Source organism: Amblyomma americanum, chromosome 1 (assembly GCF_052857255.1).
Source record: "Amblyomma americanum isolate KBUSLIRL-KWMA chromosome 1, ASM5285725v1, whole genome shotgun sequence".
Classification (NCBI taxonomy): Eukaryota; Metazoa; Arthropoda; class Arachnida; order Ixodida; family Ixodidae; genus Amblyomma; species Amblyomma americanum.
Window position 1 is genome coordinate 476977060 of NC_135497.1, and position 21589 is coordinate 476998648.

The 21589-nt window shown below is 45.1% G+C and overlaps 1 protein-coding gene across 3 annotated transcripts in view; it reads left to right on the forward strand.

Moving 5' to 3' along the window:
- The window catches only part of LOC144104816 (uncharacterized), a 68268-nt gene extending 48740 nt beyond the window's left edge, over nucleotides 1–19528 (forward strand). The window contains exons 3-6 of one of the 3 annotated variants that reach the window (XR_013308634.1): nucleotides 94–234; nucleotides 8796–8896; nucleotides 14692–14782; nucleotides 19264–19347. Coding sequence is in view for 2 of the 3 variants with exons in the window: in XM_077638017.1 (XP_077494143.1) it covers nucleotides 94–234; nucleotides 8796–8896; nucleotides 19264–19382 (361 nt within the window). In the remaining variant the exon portion in view is untranslated. Of the gene's footprint in view, nucleotides 1–93; nucleotides 235–8795; nucleotides 8897–14691; nucleotides 14783–19263 lie in introns of all 3 variants that reach the window. The other 2 variants (XM_077638017.1, XM_077638030.1) reach the window with 2 other exon arrangements.
- Nucleotides 19529–21589: the final 2061 nt, after the last annotated feature.

The window sequence follows — 21589 nt, forward strand, 5'->3', positions numbered from 1 at the left end:
AAATAATAGTAGTTTATGAGGGACTAGCTGTCGTAGATTTTCAGTTATGTAACTTGAACATTTGTTTATGTTGCACTTTGTTTCGAAATGCAGGTCCCAATTTTCATTTTCGACTGCACTCGAAGAGCTCTACGAGCGCGTTAAGCCACACCATGAAAAAATGGCAATCATAAAAGAAGAAGCATCGTCAGCTATCGCAAAAGTGTTAGAAAAAATTTCGGCGGCGCAGTCGGAGTAAGTATTTTATTTTCGCTATTTGCACTTTATTTGTTATCAGAGGTGCCTTTCTCGTGGTCGTACTATAAAGGTTCAACAAAAAAGAAACCAGGCTATTAGGGAAAGCAATTTTGGCATCCAAATTACTTTCTCCATTCCTGGAACTGTTACGGTAGAATGCAGGTTGTTCTCTACACCACTTTTGGATTAATATCAGACATTTGTTCGTTATCGACAGCTTGGCCTCTGCAGTGGCTACAACGAATTCATTTGCTGTAGCATTCAATTCCAAGGCTCTGCATTGCCATGTCCACCAAAGATACGACTAGAAAGGGTGTTTAACAAGACTACAATTAGTTTTACAATATAGGTTTTTGGAGAGAACAGAACGCTATTCTCGGCATAGCATAGTCAATGATGTAGTACATGAGAATACATCTAGGACGTGCGAATTAGCAGGCTGCTTTTCGAATATTCAATAGCTAACTTGTTAACTTTTACTGTTAGGGGTTTTAATTATTCTGAGGCGCGTAGCGTCTATAAATAATATCCATATCAGTTTTTAAAATTTTGAAAACGTGGTTACCTTCGGCGCTGTGGCCAAAAAATTTTTTGGCTACATCGCCTCAATATACATGCACTTTTAACGAGCTTGCAGGCAAAGCAATCTCTCCAGCGCACATAACTCGCAAATCAAGCTAAAATTTTCTGGGCCACAGCGCTGAAGGTAACCACAATTTCAAAGTTCTAAAAAGTGATATGGGTATTACTGCCGGTGGGGTACACACCTCTCAATAATTAATGAGCCAAGTGGTAACAATTAAAAAGTTAACTTTTTCATATTAGTTAAGAGCCTGCTAGTTAGCATGTCTTAGGTGTATTCTGGTATACTACACCGCTGACAATGCTGTGCCGAAAAAATCACTCTTCTAACACAAATAACCTGTTTTTAAAAATTATGTAACCTCCTCGGTGAACCACCCTGCATGTTACACCATACATAGTGACAGCTTCTTCTATCAGTTCATGAATATAGCAGAAAGACTTTGAGCTCGACTATGTAAGATTTCCTCACAAAAACAGCATCATCCCACTGTGGTAAGCATCTACAAGCTTGGTTTTGGCGAAATAAATATTTCACTTGGTGGCGGCCATTTTACGCTCACTGTTGAGGACAAAGCAGTGGAAAAGGGCTGTAAAAGTGTAATCTTTCTGTTCCTACGTTGACCGGGATGCCAAGTGCTCTTTTATATACTTTGTGTTTTATGACGTCCAACTTGTTCTGCTCAATTTTCTTCCATTTCAAATAAGGTGCTTTGTAAGCTATTCTGGTCACAATGAAAGTGCGTATTAACATTATGGCTTATTTTTCTTTAGGTCCATGCTTGTGGTTTGATACCCTACTAATCATTCTCACCACTTCCTCAGCTGTTGCTTTGAATCGCCTAATCATTTCCGCGTTGTTGCCCTTGGCGCCTATTAACAGACCTAAGATTTTCCCAAGTGGCACCTATTGCATTTGCGCTCCCCCAACAAATAGTGCAATAGAGTCAGAGTCTCCTTTCATCCTAAATATTAGTAACTCTGATTTCTTTGGTGTGCATTGTGCTCTTGTACGGCATCCGCCGCATATTGTAGTCTTTCCTGCATGCTCCCAAATGATCCTCCGGAGGTCCAATTCTTAATGTTGTCAGCATACAGCGCCTACCTGACACCCTGTATGCTGTCAAACCTACTCAGTAGTCCTAATAGTGCAATGTTGAAGAGCAAAGGGGACAGCACTGCCCCCTGCGGTGTGCCCCTATTTTCCAGTCGCGTGAACTCTGTCCTGACTTCTCTGACATTGAGCCTAACTCTTCGGTTGGAGAGCAATTCTTTAATATAACTATATGTCCTAACACCACAATTGCAATACTGTAGATTTTTCAGTGTGATATCATGTTCGACATTGTAAAATGCAGTTTTGAGGTTTAATGCTATAAATGCCCTAGTCGGATAGCTACTAGTCTTGTCGTTTATTTCCGCTTTTAGCTGTAGAATTGCGTATTAAGTCGAAAAGTTTGGTCTGAACTTGATCATTGTTTTTTGGGAAGATGCCACTTTTATCTAAATGTCTGTAAATTCTTTTATACATAACTTTTTTTATCAACTTGCTGATGCAGAACGTTAGCGACATTGGCCTTAAATTATCGATACCGGTCTCTTTACAGAATTTCCGCATAAACAAAACTTCTGCCGTCTTCAATTACTCAGGAATCATATCCTGCCGGCCAGCATTTGTTAAAAAATTCCGCGATAGCCTCCAACTTCTAGTCGTCCAAGTTAGCTAGCATTTTATGGTAACCCAATCTCCGCCAGGCCAGATATCCCTCCTCCTGTCCACGACTGCAGCATGCACCTCCCAGGTTGTGATCGCGTTGTCCATTACCTATTTCTGTTTGGCCGTGTATTGTGCCATGTCCAGACCGACACCCTCCTATTGTATCTCCTTTTAAGTTCCGAAATATTCTCCCGTTCGCTCCCCTTGAAGTTATGTACGACCTTTACCAGATTTGCTTTGTCGCTGTTTCGCTCTTTCCTGGGTCCATCAGATATTTCAGTATAGACCAGGTTATTCAGAGGTCAAGTCTGGCATTTAAATAGTCAGAGAGGTTGTGCAAATTACCCTTGACCAAATTCGAGGTATACTGCTACGCGGGCTCGGTAAGCTTTGCTATTCTTTAGTTTCCTGTTTAAGTTTTGCCTCCTCCACCTCGTTGTGAGCCCTCTCCTCGCTTCCCATAGATGGAGTAAATGAGGGTCAATGGCAGGAAAGTCCTTCGATGTCTTAATATATTTGGTGTGAGTTTCCACGTCTTCCAGAAACGTTTTCGCCCATATCTCGTATTCTTCAATTCTATGCTCCTCATTTCCCCTCCTGCACTCCCTGCCTGTATCCTAATTTGTAATTGTGGCTGCCCCCTCTTCGTGTTGCTCTTGCTGCACTCAACTGTAGTCTACAGGATAAAGTGATCGCCCCCAATTTCTCCTTCAAGTTCTCCCAGGCTGCATGTCTGAGATTTTTCCCAGTTCTTTTCTCAGTTCTCTGTATTCATTATTCTTCCGTACAACTAAGGACCCGAGGTAACTGGGGCTTCCCAGCTCACCTTTTCAGCTTTTTTGTCCGTGGTCATTTCCTTCCAACGTTCCGTCGATCCGCCTCTGCTTCTGTCGGCTACCGCCAAGCTGACCGACCGTGAGTGGCTGCTTGATCTTTGCCCGCCGGCTGCGGCCGCCTCGAACAGCGCCCGCCTTGACTCCCTGTCCTTTGCAACTCCGAGGTCACGCAACCTCTCCGCATACCTCCTCTTAATATGTATTGGTCTTGAATTTCTGCTCACACAGGTTCGAGTTGGTCTTGTGTTCACCGTTAGACACTGAATAGCCCACTACACATTCATGTTCCTCCACAGGATCCCGTATCCTGCAGAATTCACATCTCATTACCTTCAGTATGGGGCGAAAGTCGGCCCTCTGTTTCCCCTCTCCAAACACGTAGCAGGCCGATGTTTTTTGTAAATGTAGCGCGGCATTTGCCCTGCGTTGTAGTTGACCTAAAAGGGCACTCTGCTACCCGAGAACGTGACCGCCACTGTGATTAGCACTGTGACGTGTAACACGAGCAGCAGATAGCAACGCTCGGCGCTGCACTTACGAACAAGCCGATAACAAAATTGCCAAGCGTGTGCGCGAAGCACGGCGCTGCGTTAGTCGCAAGGTGCGATTTTTGTCGCTCAGGTGACGTCACTGTGCTAATATTTTTCTGCGGCGACTGTGCGATGAAGAAAAAATATTTTTCAGGAGAACAAGCAATTCGTGATTCAGTGTCTGCACCTGTGCGTAGTGGTGAACATTGAGGTAGAAATTAAAATCTTGGGGGCTACAAGCGTGTTAATCTACTCACAGTTATTTGGAAAATAACTTCATGCAGTTTGAACCGCCTAGTGTTCTCTGAGGCGCGTGATCATATATCTCATAAGTTTGCTGATATACAACATTTCTCCGCAAAGTTTCGTGACTGATTTATATTCCTCTCTAGAAATGATTCCCCAAAACAAATGTTGGTGCGAAGTGTATCGCCAACTTTTCGAGCTAACCTGAGCTTTTTATGTTAATTGCTGTGGCAGCCGCTATATGGCACTACATGTAGAAAAGTACGTTGTGACTAGTCGTCAGCACATTCTACTGTGAGTGAATGTAGGGAGATGGACGTCAACTACGAACAGCGTGTAAACATAACATTCTGTGTGAAGGTTTGCAAGGCAGCCGCACAGACGTATGAGCTTCCACGTTACGCTTACGGGAACGAGACATTATCGTGGGCGCGAGTTTTCGAGTGGCACAAGAGGTTCGTTTCGGGGAGAACGTCTGTGGAAGACGACACTAGGCAGGGGCGCCCTTAAACCTCACGGAATGAAAACAACATAGCTAAGTTCAGAGAAATCGTAAGCAAGACCGCACAATTACAGTCCGCATGCTATCAGATACTCTCGACATTAGTAAGACAACACGCCACCAAATTGTGCGTGAGAACTTCGGGAAACCAAAGCTGAATGACAGACTTGTGCCGCACTCCCTCACACTGGAGAAGGACACGCGGGCATCAGTGAGCGCTGAATTGCTCTCCGTGGCAGAGGAGAATGCTACATTCGTCGACAGCATCATTGCTGAAGCCGAAACATGGTGTTTTCCATACGATCCTCAAAAAACAGGCAGAGCGCTGAATGGCGGTCCACAAGCTCTCCGGCGTCGAGAAATGTGCGGCGAGAGAAGACCAAAGTAAAGACGCTGCTGATAGTTTTTTTCGATGCCAGAGGTGTCATACACCGCGAGTTCGTCCCACAAGGGTAGACGGTGAATTAGGAGATTTTTATCCGCGTGCTCCAACATATGCGTGATGCATTGCGACACCGTCACCCTAACTTATGGGCATCTGGACAATGAAGCCTTCTCCACGAAAAGGCAAGGCCGCGCACTGCTCTCAGTGTGAAAAAAATTTCTCGCCAAGCACAGTTTCTGTTCTTCCCCATCCGCAATGTTCCGTCTGACCTCTCCCCATGCCATTTTTTCCTGATTCCATTTGTGAAGTGAGCCCTAAAATGTCGCTGGTAGGGGAGCGTGGAGGCCATCCATGACTTCTCTACAAAGGAGCTGACAGCCCTGCCAAAAGAAACGTTTTCCAACTGTTTCCAACACCTCAAGAAGCGGTGAAAGCGGTGTATAGACTGCAAGAGATACTATTTCGATGGGGTACTGCACAAATGACTTCAATGTTAAACGCATTTTTTTAATTGACTCATTCTTGGAACTTTACGGACAAAGGTTGTATCAAAGTTTCAGTCCATTTTGATAAATTGGGAGTGGCCGATAGGACGAGGACAGGAGGCAAAGAAACGAAATCATCACTATGGGCGCAGTCATTCCTGCGGCCTAGTTGCTTCATTTTGACAAAAGGTAGCACTCATTTCTATGTCTCCTGTTATTTTCCTATTCCCGTCGTCCTACCATTTCACGAAATGAGCCAACTATCGCGGAAGAACAATTGCCTAGTGCATAACTGTGGTAAGTCGACGATCAGCTGCTGGAGCAGGCCTTCAATATAACACAAGCTGCTGAGAAAGCATCCTTACCAACCATTCATGTAGTATGACGAATGGTGAGGCCCTTCGACAGGGCACCTCGAAGCGAGAAAACAGAGTCATCATTCTGGAATTTGCCTCTTTCTCTGCTTTTCGCTGGCATCTACCACACAACATACAAGAGTGGAAAGGTATGGTTCGTAATTTGAGAGTTCGTGTTCATCGCTGTCCATTATATCGCGAGAAGATTACATGGACCCCAAAGAGCTCTACTCATTTTCAGCCTCTTTATTGTCGTAACAGCCGGGTTCGAGATTCCTGAGTTGAAAATACATGAAGAACGTTTACTTCCAAGAAAAACTGTCTATAATTCTCGTCGTCCACATTAACGAGGTTCATATTAACGAAACAGGGTTGTATGTGGGGGTGTTACAGAGTCGCACTGTAGGTGCAGGCTATTCACTGCGTCCGCTTTCGGCTGAGTCGAGTAGCCGCCTGGATATTGCTTAGCTCTTCGAAGTTATGCGTAACCTTGATTGGCGGATAGAAATGACCCAGGGGCTAGGCTCACGTTGTAGCCGATCGGCGGTAAGAGTCCAGCTAATCCAGTACTTCCGACAGCGGTTGAAATGAACTGTGCCGAGAGACTCGAGGCCGAGTAAACAACAGAAAAATTTTGTTTACGTCCCAAGTAGCTTATAAAGAAAGTTCTGGGAGAATTTCAGCCAGGAAAGTTTCCCTGCTGCAGCTAGAATAAATACTATCATAATTAGTCGGGATGACCTCTGCACACTCCACAAGTCTAGAGGGGGTGCAGCGACAAAGGGCTTAACGCCATGTGCCGAAGGAGAAGATTCGGACTGCTCACTGGCGACAGAGGTCAAGCCTTATTAGCCGCTCACCAAACGTATAGGGACTACATGACATATTGGACAACAAAACACTACTCTGAACCAAAATGCAAAAAGCACTAACAGAGCCTAATATAGTTTCATGATTACCAAAAGGCAAAACACTGTAGTGTGCATGACTGAGGAACTAGGAATTTTTATAGATAAGACAAAAGTTGAGGTATAGTGCAATTACTTAACACATTGGTAATGCCGAAGTTATGACAAAAAAACTCTTCGCGCCGATACAGTGGTGGATAACGCTGGGACCTGCATTGCCACCATGGATATGCCACGGGCATTTTTCATGGCATTAGAACAAGCCCTGTACGCGATATCACCGCGCTGGTTGCAGGATCATAACCGTAAGAGCGAAACCTGCGAGCCAAGATATCGGGCAAATGGGAAATATTGCCGAAATAAGGCTGTTTTCTTGAAACTCATTTGGTACCTGAAAAATAATGGAAGGCAATTCCTTGCTCTTTGGAAACTTAGATTGCTGAGCCGGTCGATCTTAAGCCAGCGAGATCGACGTCACGCCTGTCCTCATATGAGCGAGTGACGAGCAGCTTGCAACGGGAGAATTAACGAAATATTTTGGGTCAATATCACAAACTTAAAAGCAAGGCTGTTTTCTTGGAACCCAATTGGTACCTGAACAACAAAAAAGGCAATTTCTTGTTGTTTGGAACGTTTGGATAGCGGAGTCGATCAAGCTGCCGCGGTGGCTGAGTGGTTACGGCGCTCGGCTGCCGGCCCGAAAGACGCGGGTTCGATCCCAGCCGCGGCGGTCGAATTTCGATGGAGACGAAATTCGAGAGGCCCGTGTACTGTGCGATGTAAGTGCACGTTAAAGAACGCCAGGTGGTCGAAATTTCCGGAGCCCTTCACTACGGCGTCTCTCATAGCCTGAGTCGCTTTAGGACGTTAAACCCTATAAACCATAAACCAAAAGCTGAGTCGATCGATATTCAGCCAGCGGGATCGACATAGCGCCTGTCCTTATGTCAGGGATTGACCAGCAGCTTGCAGCGGAAGAATGAACGGAATAATTTGTGCCAGTGTCAAAAACTTGAAAAATGTGCTTAACTTCTCTGGAACACAGTGCGTACTGCTGAAATATGCACAGCAAGCTTCATCGCGTGCTTCAAAGAGGCCCACGAAGCAGCGGGCTATCTGCGGCCATCTTTACGCACCGACCAAGTGCGAACAGCAGTGCAAAAAGAATGAAAAAAGGAAAAGCAGCGGGGAATCAGTGTGTAAAAGAAAGAGCACACAGCGCCTCACTTGTACAATTTTCGGCGTGCTTATTCGTTTGTGCACTGTTTCTTGCGCTAAACATCAACTAGAAGAGCCGTCGATCGGACAACGCTTCCTAATATCTTGCAAGTAAATTACTGTCATCGCTGCCTCGTAGCCGGTTCTGAAGCTACATCATGCAGTAGGCGATGAAGTTTGGCTCTGGAACCCCATGTCTATTGATAATTAGGCGCGCGTTATAGGAGCGCAATCAAACAGGCAGCGCTGCGAAAACTGACATGGGAAGATGCTTTCGCCTGCGCATAGAGATTCAGAAATCTCGAGAGTAGGCAAACAGCTGCAGCGCTACATCAGCGGGAACCGTATAGCGGCAGAGGGCTGGCACAAACTTTAAGACGCACCCTCGGCCTCAGCCCGAGCATCTTTTCCTCCCCCACCCTCTCCTGACAACCTCTCTCTTCCCTCGTGTTCGCCTTCGCCTATCGCAGAAAGGGGGGAGGCTCGAGGAAGGCGCACTCCCGTAGGCTGTGCACGTATAATTGACGCTACACGTGCACATAATTTTATACATGCAAGTGGTGGTGTGATGGTCATTTGCAATTCCGCCACTGGTGTGACGGGGTGGCTGAACTTCTGATACGCATTTATTTGCGGGCTGCCACGTTTACATACATGCACACGTTTTCCCCTGCTCTGGAAACACCTCTCAGGGGAGCCAGATACTTAGCGACGGCAAGTCTGTGACTGAAGGCGCTACTATGAACACAAACTGCGGTGACAAGCTGCTCCAGAAACCCGCAAATCTGCGCAGGGAGCCTGAGAGACCACTCGAGGACCCGGGCGAGGGGCCGTCTCATGGGCCATCAAAGACACCCAAGCCGCCACAGAAGCGGGGGCCCACTTGGGCACAAAGTAAGGATTAAATTCCAGCCAATGCTAATAACCCGCCTTAGTTGTGCGGGAGTTACGCATTCCTCCCCACAAGTTTTCTGCCCGGCCATTAATAGCGTGCAGGAACACGCTCTGTCTTAGCTCCATGCAGACCACTGAGCTTAAAAGTGCATTTGGTGGGGACAGTGCCTCTTGTCGATTAGTTATCGAACCTGTGGGCCATGCAGGCCACTCAGTGATGGATTATTAATTTTATTTCATAATTACATCATCATTACCATCAGCCTGACTACGCCCACTGCAGGGCTAATGCCTATCGCATGTCTCTCCAATGAACCCTATCCTTTGCCAGCTGCGGTCAACGTATCCTCGCAAACTTCTTAATCTTGTCCGCCAACATAACTTTTTGCCGCCTCCTGCTACGCTTGCCTTCAGTTGGAATCCGTTCTATTGCCCTTTGGGACCAGAGGTTGCGTTGCTGTCGCATTACATGCCCTTCCCAAGCCCAATTTTTCCTCTTGATTTCGAATCGATTGCCATGATCCCCCGTTTGTTCCCTCACCCACTCTGCTATCTTCCAGTCTCTTAACGTTACAACTGTCATGTTTCCATACCACGCTGCGTTGTTCTTAAATTAAGCTGAACCCTTTTCGTTTTCCTCCATGCTTCTGCCCCATAGGAGAGTGTTAGTAAGATACAGCTGTTGTATACCTTTCTCATGAGGGATATTAGTGAGTTGCCATTCATGATCTCAGAGAACCTGCCAAATGTGCTCCAGCCTATTTTTAGCCTTCTAGTTATTTCCGTCTCATGATCCGGATAAGCTACCACTACCAACCCTAAGTAGATGTATTCCCTTACCACTTCCAGTGCCTCAAGTTCAAAAAGACTGAATTTCTTCCTGGGGATTATTAAAAGTATACTCAAAGCCAAAGCAATCAAGCTATTTGCCACACTTCTCTCCCCTTCTCCACGACTGCTTCTCTCGCAAAGTTAGACAGCTGAAATGTTTCCTTCTCCTAAGATGACATGAACTCCTAAAGAAGTTCGCTCATAGAAATAATTTACGGATCATGACTACCTTCTTCCGCAAACGAGAGAACGAGAAGTGGACCTGCAAGGGCGCCAATGGTGAGACTAAAAATGATAGAGACTTCATACTAAGCACTCACCTTGACATTGTGCAGGATGTGAACGTCGTCGGAAAGGTGCGGTGCAGCGACGCAGATTGGTAAGATCTCAAATTAGCCTAGATTTAAAGAGGGAGCGGCACGAACAGCAATGCGTGGGAACAGAAGAAACTAACATGTTAGCGGCAAGAGAGAAAGTAGAAGAATTAAGGATTGCGCTGCAAAACAGATATTCGGAACGAAACCGAACTAATGAGTTAGCGGTAAGAGGGAAAGTAGAGTAATTCAGGGTTTTGCTGCAACGCCGATATTCGGCTTTAACTGATGAAGACGATGTTAATGTTCAAATATTGAATGATAATCTCACTGCTCTCATTGCCTAGTGCGCCGCAGAAGTAGGTGGTCGGATGATACAACATGATGCCGGCAATCTATCTCAAGAGACAGAAGATCTGCTTAAGAAAGGCCAGAACATGAGGGCGTCTAGCTATAGACAAAATATAACTAGCAGAGTTATCGAAGTTAATAAATAAGCGCAAGGGGGTGGGTAGCGCACGTAAATAGTTTAATGTGGAGAGAATCGAGCATGCTCTAAAGAACTGAGGTAACCTAAAAGCGGCAAACTAGGCATAGGTAGAAACTAGATGTATGCGTTAAGAGACAAGGAGGGCAATGTCATTAGCAATATGCATAATACCCCTCATGTAAAGCCGTCAAGGGCGCTTGAGGTATCTATAATAATAATATAATATAAAGTAGACGAACAGGTCTACAGAAATCTACACAGTAGCCAATGCAATCAGAAGGTTAATGATAGAGACAATAGCGAACAGCAATGCGTCATTCAGCTAGTAACGAGAGGGAATATCGAAAGCCTTCGGAGCAATACAAAGGGCAAAAAAAAACGCTGGTGCGGATCAAGTAACAGCAAATCTGTTGAAGTGCGGAAGAGCGATTCTGCTAGAAAAACTGGCCACCTTTTATACGCAACGCCTTATGACCTACTGTACCAGAAGCTTGGAAGAACGCTAACGTTATCTTACTTCATAACAAAGGAGACGCCAAGGACTTCACAAAATTACAGGCCTTTCAGCTTACGGTCCGTTGCCTATAAAGTCTTTACTAAGCTAATCACTAATAAAGTCAGGCCAACCTTAGACTTCAATGAAGCAAATGATCAGGCATGCTTCCGCAAAGGATATTTCACAAAAGATCTTATTCACACTATCATTCAGGTAATAGAGAAATGCGCAGTATATATCCAATCCCGATATATATCCTCTATTGATTACTAGAAAGCAACCTCGGCAGTCATGCAGGCATTGCGGAATCAGGGGGTAGAAAAGCCTTTGAGAATACTGGATGATGTCTATAACACCTGCAAAGCAACCATAGCTCTTCATAATATCAGCAATAAAATTCCAGTAAGGAAGGGCGTCAGGCAGGGAGACACGACCTCACCAATGTTATATCTCTGTCACACGGGTACTGCAAAGGCGTTTAAGAATCAGGCCCCTTATATCCAAAGACGAATGGAGTGCAGCTACACGCCAAAAATGTGGCCCCTTTGCAGCTAAGGGCCATGGAGGCGAAGGCCAACTATGTGTGAAAATATTTCTTTTACATACGAAAGGTGTTTCTGGCTTTGCTTTTTGTGCGGATGTTTATATTTTATGCCCAGATTTCAAGGCAGTGAAAGTGTTGAGCAACACTGAGTGCCCCTGGTGGCCAAGGCAATATACAACAAAACCTGCTTCTGATTATGAGAGTGGCTATTGCAGTACTACTAAGGGAGCTTTCAGAATAAAAAGTAATTGTCTGAGCTCAACGAATGAACAGAATACCCCACTTTAATTTTAAAACACTCACTTTAGCCACCTAGAGCACAGCAGCGGGTGCTAAGCCTGATTGACGGTTTCACCTTTGGTCTGCACCGTGTAGCGGCATCGCTACTTCTTTAAGCTTTCGCTTCTTTGGTGAAAAAGGTGCCTTTGCTGGAAAGGCCTGCAAGGAATTCCGTGCGACAGGGGTATTATTCACCGGCTAATTACAGCAGGTATTCAGAGGCCTGAATTGGGAACAGGTAAGAATAATAGTCACTGCAGAATACCTAAATAATCTGCGATTCGCTGATAACATTCCCTTGCTGAGTCAATCAGGAGATTAATTGCAAAGCATTATAAATAATTTAGACAGGCAGAGCAGAACTTCGGGTCTAAAAATTAACATGAAGAAAACCAAAGTTCAACAGCCTAGCAAGGGAACAGCGGTTCACAAATGGAAGCCAGGTGCTGGAAGTGGTAAAGGAATACGTCTACTTATTGCAGGTTGTGACAGCTGATCCGGATCATGAGAGGGAAATAACTAGAAGGATAAGAATGAGGTGGAGCGCAGATGGCGGGTCCTCTCAGATCATGAATGGCATCTTACCAATATCCCTCATGAGAAATGTATACAACAGATTTGTCTTACTGGTACTCTCCTATGGGGCATAAACATGGAGGCTACTGAAAAGGGAACAACGCAGCGAGGTATGAAAAGAAAACTGACAGGTGTAACGTTAAGAGACTGGAAGAGAGCACAATGGGTGAGGAAACAAACGGGGGATCATGACATTCTATTCGAAATAAAGATGAAAAAATGGGCTTGGGCAGGGCATGTAATGTGAAGGCAAGATGACCGCCGGTGTTTAAGGGTAATGGAGGAGATTCCAATAGAAGGCAGGCGTAGCAGGGTGCGGCAGAAAATTCTGGGTACGGATGAGATTGAGAAGTTTGCAGGCGTAGGAAAGTGTTAACTGGAGAGACATGAGAGAGGCCTTTGCCCTGCAGTGAGCGTTGTCAAGCTGATGATGATGAACATGAGCCACACACCTCTGTCAATAATTTAGCATCATGGAGCCCAACTGCACGGTGACTAGAGTTGATACATACGCTCCCAAAGGAAGCCACAGTTCTGCATTTCTTTTCCCCATGCTACTGAATCTTCTGCGCAACCACGCAGCTGTGATCTCCGATGCACTGCAGAGAAGCTTACATATGTCCTTTCTCCGGGTCGTCCGGGTCCCTGTGTTCACTTAATGTTGTTATGCGCTGTGGGCGTCCTTTTTGCCCAAGTGCATAGTTTCATAAAATTAGTTATCAAAAGATTAACATGCAATTTATTTCTCGTTTTTCTTATCATTCAAATGATTGTTACTGGTTTATGGCGTGTAAATTCAATGCCACTACCGCACCGCAACGTGGATGTTTTGTTGATACCTTATTCAGATATGTCTTAGTGCAGCCAACATCCACTAACGAGCCGTTTGACTGCGGCAGTATTTCTCTCAGGATAGAACTCTTATAAAGCCAGATTTAGAACAGCTAAGCTTAATAAGTTAGGGCATTAGGCAGCGAACGCTGATTAGAATTGGCGGCGTTTCTGGCCGGTAAGGCAGGTCTGGGGTATGCAGGCTACGAGGATGGTAGCACTGGAACAAGCATGTTAACAGACATTTCACGCACGCGACGAGCCAACCTGAGACACAAAGAGCTACTTGGCTTCGCCTCTCTTTTTAGCATGTAAAGCTACTTCGCTTTGACCTCTTTATTTTGAGCCGGTTTTGGTACCTGGCTTAGCCTCTCTTCTTAGAAGTCATTTGGCCATCGGGATTCGCTGCGTATGAGCCAGCATCACCGCTAGTGGTGCGGTATTGCAGGTTCAGCTTAAAGATCAACACTCTTTTTCACTTGCCCGTAGGAATAGAGAATATCCACTTTCGTCGGCAATGGCAAATCGAGAAGCATCCCACGGCGCACACTTCTTGCGAACAACTGTCGTGGTTGGTCTCCTCTTCGCACCTCGTCAACGCGGCATTGAACTCCACTGCCGACTCCTTGCGATGTTCCCAAGGCTCGTGTGGCTGTTGCGGCTGCTGTTACGTGATGCGCTGCACCGCGTTGTCTAGCCAGTCCTCTCTTTACCTCCCTCTCCATGCTCCCCTGCCTCCGTGACGAGTCAACCGCCAGAGCCTCGGCAAGTCGAGGCACCGCCTTCTCTATTTCTTTCACTCCGACCTTCTTGCCTACGCACACAGCGCGGTTCTCTTGTCTTTCCGCGCCTTGGAACCTGCGGCTAAACCGGCTTTCCCTCTCCTCGGCGGAGTGGTCCACTCGGCTGGTGACATAGCAACCGGTGGCGGTTGATTCCGGCTTTCAATCTCTGCCATCTACGGGAGAGAGTGAAAGCGTTACTCGTAACGCATTACGGCTGCCCTTGTAGCTGAATGTATTCAATGGCTTGTATAAAGCTACAAAAGCTTTCGCTGTAAAAGTAGTACAGCAATTAAAACGGTTCCTCCATGCAGAAGGCGAGGTTCTGCTTGTACCTTGGACGGGCTCAGGAGTGCGACAGGACGAATGGCACTCAATTCTCCTCCCGTAGGGAGCATATACAGCAAATCTAGCTGTCGCAGGCATGTTCAGGCCCCCACTGTCTGAATGCGGATGACCACCAGTGGCTTTAGCTCTTTTATAAAACATGGCTATGTACAGTCTGTGACACTTATATGCAGAGCATTTCAGCAGCGCATTGGCTTTCAAAAAGTGAGGCACCTCGCTGGAGCTACTAAATTCTTGAAGCCTGATTTGCGCGCAAGTAGACAGGAATTTTTCCTGAAAGCTAAGAAATATTGTCTTATTTCAGTTTTTGCTGACTGATGTGCACGGATTGACTGCCCAACACACTACCACAGGAACGCTTCACGGCGCGGGAAGTAATCTACAAGGAATCTGGGGTACAGCTCTGTTGTGCTTGCGTGCAACCAGTCCAGTATAGCCTAATGTTAAAAGAAAACGAAATTAGTGAAAATACATAAGCCTCTGAGAAATTTAGGGATTGCTACACCGCTTGACAACTTGCACATTGCTGAGTAGAAGATATGAAGATAAGGTAATGGATTCCACAGCTGTGCTGTTGTGGCATGTTCGCAGACCTTCACAATTGATTTGGAAAATATCTCCATGAAAAGTTTTGTAAAATATATCCCTGCCATGTAGGTGGGAGACGGATCGAAGCTACTGCACTCAACACCAGACGCCACAAAGAAAGAGGGAGGACTAAGCGTGCACGAAATGCCACACCAGAAAAGTCCATCGCCTCACAGCTGGGGTGATCGGCCAGCGAACTTATCCGCCGTTAATGCAACATGGAATACAGCCCTGCGGTCATCACGTCATCAGTGGACTAGAAGATTGTCTACGTAGATAGGAAGCACAGAGGGGGTGTAATTTCATTTTTTTAGTGACGCGCTACTATACCAAATTTCGAATGTGAATAGAACGTCAGTTATTCGGTTCGTACTCTATTTGGGATGTGAAGACTTTATAATTTCAAATATTCCGCAACGACCGTAATAACGTAAGTCGACTTTCATTCGCCCCATCGTAGCAAATCCGTAATATTTGTCAAGTTATACAAATGTCGAGTTTGAAATGTCAGGAAAAACAGTACACAAACGTCCTCTGTGCTTTCTTGTGCGTTCCTTATCGCTTGAACTGTTCACTTTCCACAGCATATGTCATCGCACGGTGCTGATCGGGATCTCGTGCTAGCGAAATTCCGCAAGTGGGCTTTTCCGCATATGACATATTAAAACAATAATGGCACACCACCCGCTTCGAACAAGCACAACGCGAAGGTGGCGGCTTTTTTTTAGATCCTTCCACGGTGCTCTTCGTACCTAACGCTCACACACATCCCACTCCTCCGCTCGCCTCCACAGCTCGACTGACGAGAGCTCTGCCATCTCGTCTTGATCATCCTGACTACTGAATGATGCAGTGCAGCCCGTGCACATCTGACGTGCGCTTGACGGGAAGCGCAACGACGGTGCCGGAGCCCCTGTCCCTAAGCCAATAAATAGACTGGCCGCGTAGTTTCGGTTTCTGAGTTTCGCTGCCAGCCCGCGGCGAATGCTGCTATCGATCGCGGATTCGGCAGCATTCTGAACCCAACTGTGCGACGATATTCGGGCCAGTTCGCTGGATGCTGATGATTTTACACAACTGGTAAAGGCAGATTTTTCAGTTTTGTAACGGCGGCACCGTAGGAGAAACGAGGAGCAGTGGCGCTACGGATTTGTGGCGTCCTCTGTGCCGACGGGTGGTACGACCTGTCCCTTGCGCCGTTTGCGTTTCTTCGCATGGAGGGCGCGGCGTAGAGCTACTGCATATATGCTGCCTACGGAAACCAGATTTCCCAGCACTGCTCGTGCGTCTATTGGCCAAAAGCGATGACATTGTTCCATATTTAGTTCATTCCTTCCTGCATGGTTCTAAAGCACCGTGCGTTACAGAAAAGCCAACGTGTCGACAATATTCAACGCTAGACTGCTGCTGGAAGCCTGTTGTCGTACTTTGATGTCTTTCATTTTGTCCTAGTGCAGACCTTCAAAAATTGCGTCTGTATCCAAAACATGCAATTTTATTACGAACTTGCTCTAATTATTGAAACGAAAGGGCGTTTGACTTGTGGTACCTGAAACGTATGGACCCAGCGACCGACATGGCTAGTATTTCATTGACGCTGGAATAAATAGGCTTTGCTGCCGATTCAGTACTAACAAGCTTTCTCAGTCACTATGGCAGTGTTTTATTTAAATAGATTGATTTTCCAGCGACTAACAAGTGAATATAGCGAGCACCCGCTGCGCTGTCACTTCCGCACCAAGCATGCCTCCTGCATGTAAGAATGGCAAATTTCTCAGATGGCTTTCATGCTTGAGGGAGCAATATGGCGGTCATACACGCAGCTCACGTAACTTTGGGGCGGCGTGGTTGCTGGAAACTTTGTTCAAGCCTTTTCAGTTATACTAGAGTGGCGTTCTGTGCCTCAAAGTAAGTGGAAAAGTGTTTAGTGGCTTTAGCCCTCATAGGGCTTAGGTCACTTGCGCGGCGAAAGAAGCGTTCCGCACCGCAAATTGACGGCGCTTAACCCCGCATATCTCAGGCGTAGCCAACCTCCTTCGTTTGTTAGCTCAACGGCAGATTATTCGGACATTGTTGCCGGTTCCTTGAAGTCCGAAATGAGCTTTTACTCTGATCCTGATACTTTAGTAGCGATGCAAGCTTGCCTCGTTCATATATTTTGTTCTGTCACTCATTTTGAATGAGCATATACACGTCGTTGTATACTTTCATGCTGTCTAATGAAGCTTTATGCAATTCTGAAACCTTCATTTTTTCACACCATGTTGAGTCAATATAGCTTTTTTATTCATTTCATCTGCAATCACGATATTCTCATCTTGTCGATGTATATATTCCTATTCTTTTTTATTTTATACCTAAAATTCTCCTAGTATGGGGCATTACATGAGCGATGGGAGCGGCAGTTAAAGAATAATGGCCTCGATAGCCTTCTTAATACGAATGGCACTGGTATGGTGCATGACCCCCTACGGTATATCATTCCAGTCCCGGGATGACGAGGCAAAAAAAGATAGAGAATGAGCTGTAGCTCCAGTGGGGACGACGTAGACGGCGTTATGGTGACTATTACGGCTGGAGAGGCGATGAGCAGGTGATATGACTGATTCTCCTAGAGATGAGTGATAAAAAATATGAAAGAGACACAATCGAGAAACTTTTCGGTGCGTTTCAAGGCTCAGTAAGCTGGCCCTTGATTTTAGAGCAGATTAGGATAGCATTATTAATCGTGATAATTAAAACGAGTAGAAAGATATTGTATTTTTTCTAAGGCTAAAGAGAGGTTACATCGCTGTGGATGCTGTATTGCTAAAGCGTGTTCTAGTTTAGGGCAGACAAAAGTTAGGTATGGTAATGATTGATGGATAGTTTGGCAAATCCTAGATTGCGACGTAGAAACCCAAGGGTACAACTAGCCTCGTTAGCGATGTTCATGATATGAGATGACCATGCTAGGCTTTGCGCTACATTAATACCCAAATACTTACAGGAAGAAGCTGACGAGCTTTTCGAACCAAAAAGAACGTATTTAGAAGGAGTATGCATCTGCCGTCGAAGGAACGAAATCAAACATGTTTTGGCAATATTAAAGGCATATATCCTTATGTTTGCGCCAAGTTTCAATTTGGTTAAGACCTTGTTGAAGAATGTCCGCGTTAGTACTGTAAGAATTTTGGCGGTAAATTACACAATCATCAGCAAATAATCCAATGGTAGAGAAAATATTGGAAAGAATATCGATAATGTAGAGGAAAGGCAAGTGTCCTAGAACTATACCTTGAGGAGCACATGAAATGACCGGGCTACGAGAAGAATAATTGTTAGGAGAGACAAATTGCTCTCAGCTGGTCAAAAAGGTAAAGGCATTCAACTAATAGCGGATTAAGATTTAGGCACAACAACTTTAGTAGCAGTCTTTTTGTGCGGTACTTTATCGAAAGCTTCTTCAAAATCAATGAAGGGAGTGTCAGTAGGGAATGTTTCGTTAAAGATTGGAGCATGGGTCTCTAATAAAGAGAGCTAATCGGGAGTCACATGAACCTTCCTTAAAAAAGCCATGTCGCAATAAAGCATATGTTCCATTAGTTTCGAACGGATACTTTTGCGGGAAATGGGTGGGCAATATTTGCATGAAATAGGTGAGCCTTTTTTTGTGGATTGGAATGATCTTACAAACTTTCCAATCTTATAGAAGGACAACTGTTGATATCAACTTCTGAAAGATGTTGCAGAATATTACGTTTACAATGTTTTTTAGTATTTCTTGTATTTTAGAGTTTATGACGTCCAAACCAGATGAAGATGTTTCAATGATTAAATGAGTTTATTGATGCTTTTAGCATCAAATATAATCTTTGCATTAACTGGGTGGCCAAGAGCTGAGAATTGCGGTAAGGCGCCGGCGCGATCGTTCGCAACGCTGAGAAAATAACTCATTGTTCCGGGATAAAGTTTTTGTCGTCTTCAGACAATGTTATAGGCTTAGAACGTGAGGGGCTGTGTTTTCCAGAACTTGCGAGGGTTGGTGTGCAACATGGAAGGAAGGACAGATGAACAAAGTTAACGTTTAGTTTTGCCTGATAAATATGTTTCCGATTCATACCAATCGATTTAGATTCATATTCGATTCGTATCAAATTTTTGTCCTTTCAAACACTCGCGGCTCTAATATTCTGCAAAGACAATTTATGCATTGCTCTAATGAGGCGTCAAAACTGGGTCAGGGGCCCTTAGAAAAATTGAAAGCTTCCCTAAATATAATTTTTTTGTTCTTCCACGTCTATTTCAGACCCATTACTGGAGACCACATTTTACATGCAAGCAAAAGGCACCAAGGACGGCAGCGTCATATTTGGTCCAGTTCCTCGGCCCAGCTTGGACGATGTTTTTCAAAATAAGAAAGATTAAAGCGCATCAGCTCTGGAAACACTTCCTCGGACACTTTCCTGTGACACTTCTTTCACAGCGCTGACGAAGAGGAGAGGAATCCGTTTGGACAGCACATTGGCAGTGTGTTATTAAAGAAACTCTGCTCTGAATCATGAATAAATAAAACGTGGCAAAATTTGAACACTCTTTTGTGTCCAGATGATTGCATTGAACTATTTTCCATTGATTGAATGTGCCAGTAAGTTTGTAACTGTTGATGGCGCTGCACTGAAATCAGAGTGACTCTGTTTTGGATATTGTGTTACTTAAAACTACGCAGTGAACGCGGTGAGCCATATACCAGGTGCCACGAAAGCCCTGCACTAATTTTAATGCGACAGCGTTAAGTAGCTCGTGTCGCATAAAAGCCGATGTCGGCATTGTTGGCGTTGTAACGAGAACCTCCAAATAAAAAATCTTGTGGACATACGTACATTCGAACACAGATCTTTCAGAATGCAAGACGAGCACGCGCTGAACGCGCTACAAAGGCTTTTCTTTCCTTTATTGCATTTTGACAAAGGGTACAAACAAATAAAACATGTCAGCAACACTTGTACTGACACGGTGAGCTAAAAGTTTTTCAGTTCAACCAAATCATCAAGCATATTTATACATGTTGGCTGATCAGGCAGTGCCCGATACACATCCCTGTCTTATGACACCTTCAATGAAACGCTCGCATGAATATCTCACAACTACATCAGCATTGTTGAATTGTGTCCTTTGTTCCTTATACTATGAAGGCCAAGAAGCATAATAGTGTAATAAAGAATGCCCTGTTTTCCTACCGGTAAAAACCTGTTGCCTTTCTGACGTAATGGTAAGTCTTTCTTTAAAGTTCTTTGAAGTACATCCCAGAAAAAAAATACCATCCCAACAATCTAAAAACACGTGATCTATTGTTTCAGTTTTTTATAGAAAAAACAGTCTGTCGATAAAAACACGTGATTTATTGTTTCATGCTTTTTACACAAAAAACAGTGTCCACCAAGGGACAAAGATACCTTTATCATGCATCCATGTTTTTACCGACAGTGTGTCTGGTGAAGTTTAAAGAAGTTTTTGAAGATGGGTACACTGGCATTCTTATGACCCTTTTGAGCACATCTGCTCCTGGGCCTCCACAATATGACAAATGGTAAATGAGTACTGGGAGCATTGTTTCTATTAGATCTTTGTACAGGTTTTTAAAGTGACGTTGGAGAGGTACTGCATTGAAAATCGCACCTGTAACATCCTGTACGCAAGCACAACTTCGCGCAGGTAACCACTCACGGTACCACTCATTTCTTCAACCGAGCATACTACAAATCCTGGTAGCAATCGACATAAACCAATTTGCATAACAGTGCGAAGAAAAGTGTCGTTCTGGTCGCGAAGAAACATAAAGCGATACACGATTGGTCGTACAAATAAATGAGCCAGTCCGAGACCGCCTTTCTTCACGGGCATGAATAAGTTTGTTCGACTGGTGCTTTCCCAAGTCGACGCCCAAATAAAAATCGAAAAAACCCTGTGAATCTTTTGCATACTGATACGCATGGCGCCCAACACATTCAAGACATACCACATCTTGGAGACGAGAAACAGGTTTCACATGGTGGCTCGCGAGAACATTGATAGTTGTCGCCCCTGCCACGCACTGGCCTTTTCCTGTGTCATTGCCGCCTGTTCACTCCAGTATGGTTCGGGTCTGCTATAACAATCCAGCGGCACAGCAAGATACTTCTTCGGAGTAGTGGCCCATCGAAGTCGATAGTAGTAGTCTGGCGTTACCTCGCAGTCACCATACCAGAATCTCTATCTCCCCTCCCAATTTATTTGCGCCCTGATGCATTTGCAAAACTCCTCAACGACCGCCGTGACTTCACAGATACTGTATACTTGAGCAGAACGCAGCGATTTCGTTGGCATAAGCCAAGATTTTCACGTGAGCTGACAGTAACCTGAAGCCAGTTATACGGTCAGATTTTTGTATAGCCAGACAGAGGGGCTCGAGATAGACTGCTAACAAGAGCGGTGACAATGGACATCCTTGCCTCACTGAAGAGCGTACGTACATGCTTTCAGTGAGCTCCCCATTAACAATGACGCGCGTTGTGCAGTTTTCGTACGCCATTCGTACACCCTCCAATATTACACAGCCGACATTAGCATGATCTAGCAAGCTGAACAGATCGTCA